Source organism: Pholis gunnellus, assembly GCF_910591455.1.
Source record: "Pholis gunnellus genome assembly, chromosome: 1".
Taxonomy (NCBI): domain Eukaryota; kingdom Metazoa; phylum Chordata; class Actinopteri; order Perciformes; family Pholidae; genus Pholis; species Pholis gunnellus.
The window spans coordinates 23,113,118-23,126,042 of record NC_136528.1 but is presented as its reverse complement, the minus strand read 5'-3'; the positions used below and the strand labels follow the sequence as shown (position 1 = coordinate 23,126,042).

General features: G+C 40.0%; 1 protein-coding gene across 1 annotated transcript in view; it reads left to right on the top strand.

The window, feature by feature from the left end:
• The window catches only part of mettl15 (methyltransferase 15, mitochondrial 12S rRNA N4-cytidine), a 45,483-nt gene that overhangs the window by 13,331 nt on the left and 19,227 nt on the right, over positions 1–12,925 (top strand). The window contains exon 3 of the mRNA XM_079157549.1: positions 11,080–11,216. Coding sequence (XP_079013675.1) covers positions 11,080–11,216 — 137 coding nt within the window. The remainder of the gene's footprint in view (positions 1–11,079; positions 11,217–12,925) is intronic.

Here is a 12,925-nt window from a genome sequence, read left to right as displayed (position 1 = left end):
GAGAGCAGAGCGGTGGCCGTGAGCTAACCAGTGGGACATGCTCACATGCACTAACACGCACTAAAATTACGTGGATTTTGTGCCTGATATGATTGTCACATTTCTTAAAAGTACATACTCCTTGAAAAATCCAGAATATGCAAATAGTTAAAAACATTTAACTGCTAAACCCAAGTTGTCTCCTACTTAACTGAAAAGTCCATTCTCATCTGCGCAGTGAAGGCGTCCTGTTTCCACATCACACCACGATTGGCTTCCAAACTAGTTGTGATGTCACATAATCATATTTATAGACTTGGACTGAGCACACCAAAACTTTCTCTTTCCAGCATATGGACATGAAAACAGCCATCTAGTGTTAAACTCTGCAAATGTCATTCTGCACAGTGAAGCTCAAATGTCCAAGAGAAGAAACAATAAGTAAAACTGATTTTTGATTGGAGGAGGACTTAAATATTGCATTAGCAAGTTTGCCAAAGCCTCCTTTTGGCAAACAACTCATAGACTGAAATAATAATGTCAGTTTGTGAAAGTAAAATGTCAAATAAAGTTCAGTCTTTATGGATATTTACATACCAGCTCAGGTATGACAATCGTGATTTGACCAGACTAGTCAAAGTAATGAGGAGGATTTCACACATGGTAACCCTCTGGCCCCTATTTTCCCCAAACTAACCTGCTAGACTCTGGGAAACATTAATTGTATTATCATGAACGACGGTTACAGAGCTAAGAAGTGGGGCTGTAGTCTGTGACGAAGTAAGGATGTTTCCTGGAGCCTCAATGCACTGGAGCCTCAATGCACTGGAGCATCTGTTTTGTGGAGTAGGTTGTTGTGACTTTAGTTAGTAAATCCTTATAGTTTAAGCCAGTTATATTGATAAAGGAACATGTCAAAAAATGTATCTCAGATTTGATTTATCAGACAGATTTCAATAACAGTCACTGGATATTTGTTGTAGTGTACCTGCAAATTTGAATCATGATGTTATTCAATAATTTCCTTGTTAAAGTCTGCATTCAGTTTTATGCGAAAATGAATCTTTCCAGCAGAGAAAATATAGCTCAGTAAATCTCCAACCTGCAAGACAAAAACAGACAGTTTGGCTGGGGGGGGGGGGGGGGGGGGGGGGGGAGAGTGATGACTCATGCACACAGTCGAGGTCCCTCCCTTTCCATTTCTTTCAGTATCCAATCAGTTCTTCCCCAGCTGTCACTCATGGCCTCCAAATCAGATCCTCACAATGCTTTACCATCCCCTGTAAATCACTGTATGTGCAAAGGTTTACAACTTGAAAGATAGATTAAAATGCCATACTGATATAATTTGGACACAAATCGTTACTTGATAATGTGATTTGCAGTGCAAATCATAATCCTCTGCATCTAGGATGCTTTGGTCATGCAGTGGCCCCAAATTCAACGGAAACACACATCAACACATTTTCGGATCCTCCAGAAGAGATTTTAAAGTTACTACTTAATGCACATTAAAATATGTTTTAGTTTTAATAGAAAAAGTACTTAGATAGTTCTCCAAGAAGCTAGATGAATTACTCATTCTTTTTAAATGAAATTACTTTCAGATTACTTTTTCAGAACACAGGCAGCCTATAAGGCATCAGAAAGACTAATCATTGCCTTGGATTGCCCACGTACAGTAAATATTGAGTTATTGGCTCAGAGAAGATACAAGTGCCTGCTATCCGTGTTTCTCCAGGGATCTCCTCATAACCACTGTGGTGTAAGAGCCAGGAGTCCTTGAAGTGGGCGGATGCTTGACATGGGCTTTATGAGCTTTATGTAGAGGACAGGGACCAGGGTTTTCCTCTTTGCAGTAAGATTTTAATTGAAAAATATAACAAATGTAACTGTGGAACATAGGCAGAGCTGGTATAAATGGTCTGAAAGTGGTGGAGAGGGGAAAAAAAAGAGTACATAAGGAGAAGAAGGAAAAGGAAGAAGACGTGAGGGGGTTGAGGATGTTGTGGTGTTTGACTTGGGGTGAGTAGAGTGAGTGGAGGTTACATTACAACATTACAAGAGGCTTCATAATATATCATCAGCCGTACATGGAGCTTTAAAACTTTTAACTAAACTAAAGTTTAGGCTCCAAAAAGATGACGTCCAAAGAAGAAGAATCAAATGTCTTATGGTAAAAGAGCAAGATCGATTTTTCTGAATAGCGTTAATTTTCTTCCTTATTATTGTCAGTTACTACAGTGCATGTTTGGTGTTTGGGGATTCTCATCACTGTGTCAATTCAGATTTGTTCAGTGCAAGATCACTCTATAATTGAGCAGCACATCATGTAAAGGAAGGTGCTAGGGAGGGACTGGTGTTTTTGATAATATCTAGGAAAATCTCCAGGGGCTTGGATAACGTTGCACAGTCTGTCTTCATGTCCACCGTCATGTAACGGGCTGATATCGGCACTCAAGCCACATAATCGAGGGCTTGCAAGGGAGTTAAAACAATAGCTTTAAATGCAATCATTCCAGTAAGACAAACAACCACCCAACCAGCCATTAAATTAGGAGTCATTAGGACTTTTAGCCTGGCATCCTACTTCAGCGATTGTGACCCTAAATAGTGATGAAGTGCTGAAGTAATCAGGGCTCTAAACTCTTGACTGATTACACTGACATTTTAGTTGGTAACACCAGCAGGTAATTTGTGTGCAACATTGCTGCTTCTGCAGACTGATTCCAAACTGCTTATGTATTTAAATAGACAAAGTTTCAATACCAGTTGGATCTCTATCCATTTAAAACCAATAAGCTGACTGGCTCTATCATTACAGTTGTGGTTAACCATCACATCTGCCCAAGCTGACAACAGCTTTGCTGTAGGCTTGCTCCTTAGTATATTGTGGCGCTGAATAGTATCATTAGATTGCAATAGTATTGGATTACAATAGATTGTCCTGATATACCTAATAGAGTGGCCACGTGTGTATGCATTCATGGCAAAAACAAATTAGCAGTAGTATTAGAAGTTTTGTCAAACACATTTGTTTTGGTGTTGCTGTGCTGTTTGGGAAGCGGCATTTAGGATTAACTTCACCCACAACATGACAAAACATATACCTCCGACTCCAGTGGTATCAGGCCATAGTTTGATTTCCATGTGTCAAGTTTTGTTGATATGTTTCTCTGAAAAATCTGCTGCCACCCAAGTACAGTGAAGGTGAGTGGTATTTCTCTTGTGGTGCTCATTCCCACAATTCAAAGTGATACATTCACACCTAACAGGCAAAAAACATTTGTTCGTCACCAGTTTACCTAACCTAAGGGACAATGTTGAGAATCCTCTGACAGCTCCCACATCCATGGCTGTCCAAGGATCAGCACCTTGGACAGCGATCATGGCACACTTATGTTCAAAATGCAAAAAAAATGATCCACCTGAGCTGAAAGCAAGAGGATCAATCGATAGTCTTAAACCTTTACAACAGCTGATCATAATATTATTTTAGATTGATTAAGTCTTCAGTTCACTGTAGTCTGGTTGCCATCCAGGAGCCTTCAGATAGCTTCAGCCTCATTAACCAGAGCCCCTGCTCGTATTCGAAAAATAAAAAGCACTTGATCCCATTTCCTGTTTAAAGGTGTTATTTCTAGTCTAAGTTTAAGTATCCTGCTGCTATTTTGTCAAATTTAAATTTAGTTTATGGCAGTTTCATGTCCTTGTTATTTTTCCTCATCCCAGTGACCAGCAAATCAGCCACATAATCATGTAGTGCATGCATGCTCAGGTAGAATCATGATCACAGTCCTCGTACAGTAAACAGAGAGACTTTGTGTTTGTTAAAGACAAGTGGGGTCGCCCACACATTTGCATTACAGTGCTGTGTGACATAAAGTGAGCTAGTAGAAGTTTCTTGTTAAAATGTCTTCACTTCTGTGCTCTTTCTTTTATGGATTTTTATTTATGGACTTTTCATTTTTCTGGAGGCATTATGTTATTGAATGGGGATTTCTTCTTATTCCTTGCAACCTAAAATAATGACAAACTAAGGACTAGCTTGGATGGCAGTGGGTTTCCCTTTACTAAACAGGACATTTCATTGTGTATTATGGTTTTCATACATGTAGTCTATTTTCCTGTCTGACGTGCTTTTTCTTCTAACCATGTAGCAACTGTAATAAAGCAGTTTTAACTGACTGTTGATTCATTTTACATTTCAAAGTTACTTTGTGCTGCTTATGTAGACCTAAACAATATATTACTTTGGCCAATGTCACATATTTGATCAACACTATTGATTTTCTTGCTTCTCCACAAATACAGTAAATAAGCTGCCTTATGTCTCATGGCTCCATGAATCTTTGCTGAGCTTACAGTAAGGCAAACCCAGAAGGAACATAAAGACACTTAACCGTGCTTATGTCTTTCATAACAGCCTAGATTGTGTCTGAAATTGGCTATATATGGTGTTGGGAGACACTGTGACAGACAGACTAGCCAGCTTCCTGAAATTGTTTAGATAGTTTTCCAGTATGTCTTGTGCCTTGTGCTACACTGAGAGCACACACTTCTGTAGACCAATAGCCTATGTCCTGTTGCAGCCAATCCAAAAAAGGGATGGCAAAATAGACTGCCCTAGTATTTGTGACTTTGTTTTCCCAGAGAATGAAAGCTATCGTGAAGAAAGTGAAGAAGTTATGTTCATCAAATCTTTAATGTGATCCTCACTTTCAGTGTCCATGGTTGCCATTGAAAGCGGCACAGTCCTATTTTATGCTGTGTCTCTGTGGATATTGCAGTATTTGATACACATTTACTACCAGTCTATGTCAGTCTATGGTTCGTCAGCCACTCACTCTCCCAGTCCTCATGGGAAGATTCCTGAATTGCATTTGCAGTTTGCTGTTGCTTCTTTTACAAAATCGTGTCAGCAGTGTTTTATGATTGTTTAGATCAAGAGCTGACTATTCCAAAATGTATTTGGTGAAAGCTGTGATGATTGAATAGTTTTTGCTATTGCTTTTAAGAGTGGCATTTGATTATAGGTGGAATATGTTATATGACAAAATAACTAACTGAAGACATTCATTTGGGTCTTGTATCATCTTGGGAGCATAAATCTTTGAATGAGTTATTAGTTGCAACTCTAGTTACGTGTGAACTTCTCAGAAGTGTGTTTGAACATGTCAGTAGTGTTTACATAGTAGCCCTGTATGTAGAATCATGCCTTCATTAGATTTAGTTTGATCCCCAGCAGTATTAAAACTATGTCAGCCTTGTTATACCTGTGCGTACATGTCTGTAGGTCGGGGAGCATTTCCAGCTAAACAAACAATGTGGCCCAGCCTACTTGTTTAAAAAAAAAAACGTGAGCAGAAACGGCAATCTGCATGGTGCAATCTGAAAAAAAGGGGCTTGACTGAGATAAAACCAAAAGATTAAAAATTAGAATAAATACATTATATGTAGGAGTCAGGCTTCAATACCATTTAATCAAATCACCTCCTCTCAACCCATTTAAAGGCAGCAGTTTCTTAAGGGCTTAAAATCAATAGAGTCCAGATGCAACAAGTGGGACAGATCAAAATCAAATCAATTTCATATACAAAAATCATTAACAGTTACCAAAACCCTACTTTAAAACAATTGAGACAGTGAATTTGACATTTGTTTTAATTTTATTCTTGTATTTTCTTTTTCATTTTTCTTACATCCCTTTTAAATTTTTTTTTTTTGCTCAGCACCAGCACACAGTTAATCACAAGCCATCCACAATTAGAATGATAAAGTTCACCAAATTAGAACGCATCCTTTGGGGACCATGAATATCAGCACCAAATTTCACGCTATTTATTGTTTCATTAGTGTTCATGACACTGTAGACCAAAGTGTTGGACCAAAGGACTGTGGGACTAGCAGACGTTGCCACCCTGTAAATAATCACAGGCCTTATTATCTAAAATGTTCAAATATTACACGTAAACAAACTTGTTGTATGATCTCTTTGTAATCTCCCACAAATAACAAAACAACCTCACCCCCTTACAGGAGGGAAGCATAGAGCCGGCACAAAGCTTTGCCTTATAGGATATAGAGTTTCTCCTATTATGCAGTTTTGACACCTACAATCCTAAATCTCACACAAAAACTGACCTTATATCCTTATTAGTGAAAAAGAAATCGTGGAATAACACCATGACTTAATGATGCTTATTTGAGCTCCGATAAAGGTCTGTAACAGCTGAGTCACTTCTTCCTTCTTCACAGAACTCCTATGATTAATTTCTGTTTCTAATTGGATTTTATTTATTTTAATTTTATTTTATTATATTTCTTTATGGCTTCTAAATTCAATATTCGTTGATTCTCACTTATTTGTATGAACTCCAAACTCCAGATTGGTGTTTTTGAAAGAAAATTAGCGAATGCAGTTTTTCTTCTCCGTGTAGATTTGTGTTGTCCTAACTAGCTCAAATACCTCCTCAAGAGCCGTTTCTTTAAACTTGTGCCGAAAGAGTGCAAACAGCAATGAATAGACGAGGAATGAAAGTATTTGTCGTAACTCCTCAGCATTCCTCTGACAAAAGAGAGATTATCTTAACATAGAGAGAGGCATTTGGAAGCAGCCTTCTGGCAAAGAGTTTGTCAACATTTTTGGGCTCCTGTATCACTTGTTCGCTCTCTCACTCACTCTCAGACATACAGGTAGTATGTTTAGTACACTTTGAATTTAGGTAGATGAGGCAAAAAGCTGCGTGCCTCTCCGACATCGCTGATCACCATCAATATAATCTCTTGACAGAGTAATTGCGGGAAGCTTTCATGCCCTTTGAGTTTGTCTGCTCTCACTGGCCATCTGTTTTGTGCACCACACCCTCACCTCCACCTCCTACATGCTCGACTAGTATACACACCTATCCCAATCATTCAAATAAAGTAGAGAGACGAAAAACACACTTTTACAGACTCTCTACACATTTTTTTAAGAAAGGTTGATATCAGAGAAATACTGAAGTCGTCATACGGGGGTTCAAAAGTGATTTTATTGTCAGATAGTCTTGATATTGTTTGAGCAAAGCAGCAGTTTTAAGTGTGAGATTGATGTCAAGTGCATTAAGGCAACAGCCAGACACTTCGCTGCTCTCTGGAGTCGATAAAACCATCACCATTCCCGTAATCATAACCTCCACCTTCATCTGTTCACACCATGCTGTCGTGTCGCAAAACCTACACAAATTTGTGCTCACTTGTATCTCGCCATGAACTTTGTGTGACAGAGAAAGAAATGCAAACCGGTTACCTCCACTCTTGCCATGGCAACGGACGCGACAAGAAAAGCGATCCTGTACCTGTGTATCTGTCTCCCTAATGGTCTGTGTGTTAGTGTAACAAGATCTGTAAAAACTCCCCTCAATGACATTTTAGATCCCCCACTGTAACTGACCTGGGCTGGGGAGTCACAAGTAGGATTTAGGTGAGTACTCAGCCTTCTCTCAGGTTCCTGTTCCCCTTTTCCTAATGAATTCAACCATAAGACGACTTGAGATGAGGCCCCTTTTTCCACATGGCCAGGATATTATTTACTGTTGTATGAGCTGTATTATGTTTTCAAATTCTCAATAAGGAAAAAAAGAATCCTTTCCCCACATCATATATGTTTGTAAAATCACTCTAAATAGATGCTCGAACCTGTTTTATTGTTTTAATATAGCAAATGAGTGACTGTAATGTGTTTACATTTTTCTTTTTGGGAAGAAAAGCTCTCATTAAGATTGCTATGGGGGGGACTGCTGACTGGTGTCCTGCATTATAGCACCTTGCAGCTTCACTGTCGGTCTGCACCACTTGGACCACTCCTAACTCTCCTATTCCCTCTGCTGGGAAAGGCAGATATTACACACCCTAAACGGAGTACAAAACACAGACTTCAGTAATTACTTGTATTTGGAGTATCATCTCTGCATGTAGAGACTGAGATGACCCACGTTGTGTTCTGGCTCAATTCCAAACTGCTGCATTCGCTAGGAAGGCCTGGTCTAGGTGACATCCTCGCTGACACCCCTCCCTTTGAAATATCAATGCGAATGACTCACTACCAAGTTTGATGTCAATCATCCTTGCAAATGCCAAACCCATTCCCACCAAATCTTTTCAAGAAGTAGTTTTGTCCATCTGGTGGCAAAAGCAGCAGGTTTTTTAAAAAAGAGGGAAGATTTTCACAACAGCATTCTGGGATTTTGAAGAAGCTTGTTTTCCCTCAGGGCAGGGGAACTAGATTTTCAATTTACTTTATAAATGACCTTGTAAACATCCAATTCTCCATTTTTGTTTTGCACACACTTAATTTCTAGCTTAGTTTATTAGGTGTGTGTCTGAGTGAGTAAAAGGGGTGAAACTTCTACAAAACCTCATACAGATGCATAGTGTCCGTGCTCAGTGCACCAGCGATACAAATGTGAAGTATTTATATTTTCAACCAACCAACCTCGGAGATTATTGAGCATCAGTTGGCAGTCTGCATTTGCAACAGTGACAAAAAGCAAGCTTTACCTTTGGTATTTGGGCCACAGCTTCCATAAGATGTGACAAAGCATTGTTGTGACAAGTGCTGCACACTCCAGTAGAGGACCAGTTTGTCTCCTGGTTGCTTGTGTCGACTGTTTCGATAAAAGCCAGCCTACTTTGCTGTTTGTGTTTGTGTTTTCCTTTTCCTTTTTTGTATTGAATAGCACAACAGGCAGGTTCATAATGCGTGTGACTCATCCCACTAGCCCACACCCCCTCCCCATCTGCTGCTGTGCGCTGGAAAGGAGAGGGAACCGCCATTGATCACTTCTTCCCTCACACATGCACGCACACACCCCACCTTCAACGTCACTATCAATCGACATGTTTAATGTTTTTGTCGTGAATAGCTGGCATTTCCTTTTCTGTCATTTTACATCTTTTCTCTGTCATTTGCTGAAATCCCAGAGCAGGCATTAAAAAAATACAAAGTAAAGTATAATCCAACAAATTATTCAAACAATCTGACTGTTCAGTCAGTGCGTTTTTTTTTTTTTTTGTAGCAGTGGCAGGCAGGAAATATATAAGTAAATATGCCTGGACAGGAGAGGTTTTGTTGAGTTTACAGCTGCCTGATAATCTAAGATGTTGTGGCAGAGTGGTTGGCAGGTATTGGACATATTCTGAAATAGTTCTATAAACTATAAAGATGGGATGTCATTAATACAAAGTGCAAATTCTAGGTATCCTTAGCTGATTTTCAACCTTATTACTTATACAGCAGAGGGCTCTAGTCATCGCCGTCTCACACATCTTTCTTGGGCCCACCCAAAAGTTAGTTCAGCAAATAGCCAGTGTCATTTGTTTTAGGATAAATTAAGAAATTCTCTCCTGGAGTAACCAAATGACTATAATACTTTTTCCAATAGAAACTATGACAATGTTTTTGGTGGCATGTATAAAAAATTCTGGAGAAGGATTGATTAAAGTAGTTAATCTACATTTTAAGAGTTAATCCATCATTGCTAGGTATTTGTTACAAGAGTTTAGTTTACTCTTGTTGGTACCAAAATAGACAGGCAGGCAAAGCGAATTTTAAGATTAGGACAGTATCAAATGGCCCTGAGAGGAAGGGTCTAGCTAGCATGTTGATGGCGCAGTGAGTAGTACCATTGCTATGGCGTTACTCAGTGGCATAGTTGTGTTTTTCCAAGACTGTCTTGAGAGGACTTTTTAATAAGGTGCTTAGGGGTGTTCTCATACATTGCTTTTTTGTCTCATCATTGGCTCTAAAGTGACAAACTTCAATACATGTCTTGCGCTCTCATTAGCTGTAGCTCCCCGACAGGTCAGACATTTTGCCTGCTAGGTGATACATCTGCAATCCTCTTTGTTAACGTCTTTAAACAGCAAGCACCGAGCCAACAGCAATTTCCCTCTGATCTGGGGATTTTGGTTGGAAGCTCCAAAAATTATTGGCGATTGAAAAATCAGAGCTAAAGTTGTGTATTGTGACCTACGCACATGACTGTGTCTGTGATACAGACCTTATTTCCCCATGTTTTATGTTTAACTGACTAATTGGGACAACAATTTCTGCACGGATAAAGCAGGGCATGTTTTAGGGCGTGGCTGCCTTGTGATTGACAGGTGGCAACCATGGTAATGTCTAGTCTGGGTGTTTTCATCTTACAACCTCAACCCTTTTCTCAGTGTGTTTTCAGTTCATGTAAGTTAATTGTAACCCCTTTTTGGTTGCTTAGAAGTTATTTTAGTTAATCAGAGTTCAGTTGTACTTAGCTCCAACCTCTCGCGTCACTTCTTGTGTGCAAAAAGCCGAAAAGATGCTAACAGCCTAAAACCAAGATGGTGACGGAAAAAAATGCTAAACTCAAGGCTTCAAAACGGCAGCCCACAAACCAATGGGTAACGTCACAGTAACTTCGTCCATTTCTTATTCAGAGTCTGGGGTTGCCCCTCTCTTCATCCACTCTTCAATTTTGTCGGAGCTCCTTATCCGTATACTCTGGCTAATATAAGTAGGGCTATACATTTAAAAACCTCATCCACATTGTGGAAATCATCTAAATATTCAGCCATGACATTGGAAATCTGTTTGATAAAAAAAAACTCTGCCTGGCGGGCCCTCACGTTTTCACCGCTGACTTCCAGCAAAACGCCACCTTGCGAGATTTAAGATTGAGACTTCTCCTTGAGCGAGACATTTATACTACCAATCAGAGTATATCTGTTGCAAAAAAAAAAGCAATTTTAGTTGATATAAGTGACGTTGCAAGCTTGCCCTGTATACCATTGCAGCTCTCGCTCAAAAAAAAGAAATTGTTGTCCTTATTAGTCAGTTGGACACAAAAATCATGGGAAAATAGGGTCCAGGTTTAGAAATACCGAAGTTAACATTTAAATACTGAGATAAGACAAATTCAAAATAAAATAACAAAATAACACTTGTCAGTGCACCACTGTGAACTAAACACTTGTAAACTAACATTGTGAAGATAAGATCATGATTAATTGTGTATATGGAGTCCTGGTGTGAGAAGAATGAGAGATGTGAGAATAACTGTTTTGCTTTCTCACATGTAGGTGGTCCTGGACATGACATTTGGAGGTGGCGGTCATACCAAAGAAATACTGAATATGGTTCATGAAGTCACAGTCCTGGCCTTAGACCGAGATCCTACAGCCATTTCTCTGGCCCAGCAGTTAGCCAAGGAACACTCGTAAGTGATTTATTGTAAAACATCAACTAGACCAAAACACAAGTACATGTTTGTTATAAGCCGTCTAGACAAATGTTTGTACTAAATCAATATACCATCATTTTTTATTGTTGCTGCTGACAGCTTGACCATTTTGAGCAGTGTTGTGGTCATTATTTCTTAAAACATACTGTAGGTGTGATGTAGTATTGCAGTTCTTCCTGTGGTTCTCACTTCTTGCATATTCTGAACCCGATCAAATACTGCTCGCCAAGATACAGCCCCTGAGTTTCACCAACCAATCAAATCCCTTCCTCCTTCTTAACTTAAAGCTTTTCTCCCCCCACGCAAAGCTGGTGGGCCCGGCATGTCATTTGTCAGAGTAAGAGCCCACGCCTGCAGTGTGAAGGAGATGCTGCCTCCCACGGAGGATCTATAAGATATGAGGAGAGGGGGGGGGGGGGGGGGGAGAGAAGCCCAGAGAAGTTAAAAAGTGGAGGGAGAGAGAGAAAAAGAAAAAGAAACCACAAGAGTGAGAGAACAGGGAGACACGAGGGCACAATGCCTGGGTGAGAGGGAGGGTGTGTGTGCGAGCATGAGCAAGGCGCGGGAGGATGAAAATGAGATGTTCCTAAGACCATGGCGTGGGAAGGAATCCTTTTACGTAGATTCTGGGGAAACCTCTCTCAAGGGAATCTGCCAGAGAAATGTGCCTGTGAGCAGGGAATGACAATTAAGAGAGAGGGAGAGAGAATGAGAACATTGTATTCTGTCAGCAGCAATATACCCCTGCTGTAAACTCTTCCACGCCTACTCGTGATGCAAGTTGAAAGAAGCTAGAGAAATCTAGCAATCAACCAATATTATTGGAAGCCTGAGTAAAAGACCCTGGCAGCCTACGCAGTGCATCCACACAACAGGGTTAGAGGATTTTCTCTCGCCTCTGTACTCCCATTTCTTGAGGAAAGTAAAACCTGAGTGCAAACTGTTGACTGTCGGTGTGAATCTGAACCCAGTTGTACAGTACAAAAAGAATAATTTCACCTCCTAACGTTTATTTAAAAGCTTATGAAAGTAACCCTCTGTTCCCTGATGTCTTTAAAGGGATTTGTCTCCTGCATGTTGAGCCTCGCTATTCTCTGCTTTTTTACCATTCCTGTTGTTGCTATGACTTCCCTGCGCTTGAAGCTACGCAGGAGTTGTGCCCACAATAAATGTTAGGAATCTGAAAAGGCACCAAGCATTATTGAAAAGCCCGGTAAGGCAAACATTGGATTTACATGTGTGCATATGGGCTCACAAACAGACTGATGAGATTTGGTATTAACTGTTTGTATCCACATTTTTATTTAAGTGCCATGCCACATCAGGATAGTAGAATCTGAAAATGTTGTTCTCTGTCTTTGAGTAACGCTATCACTGACTGCGGTAGCAGAGGCTAGGAGCAGTTAACGTTGTCGATTGAAGAAATCTGCCAATTTAAAAGTTATTTCTGGGACTCCGTTAGCTTGAACTGCTCATCTCGTCCGCACTTGTTGCCATTCTTTATCGCTATTTTTCATGGATGTAGCTAGGTAGTTAGCTATGTAGGAAGATAGCATCGCCATGTTTAGTTGAGATTCAGACAGAAAACAGCACCAGACGCTGACGCTGTTGTTTTACTCCTCACGCCTCTTTTGCTCCCATAATGCCGGCATGCTATCTAAAATCACACAACAAAGCAGCATTAT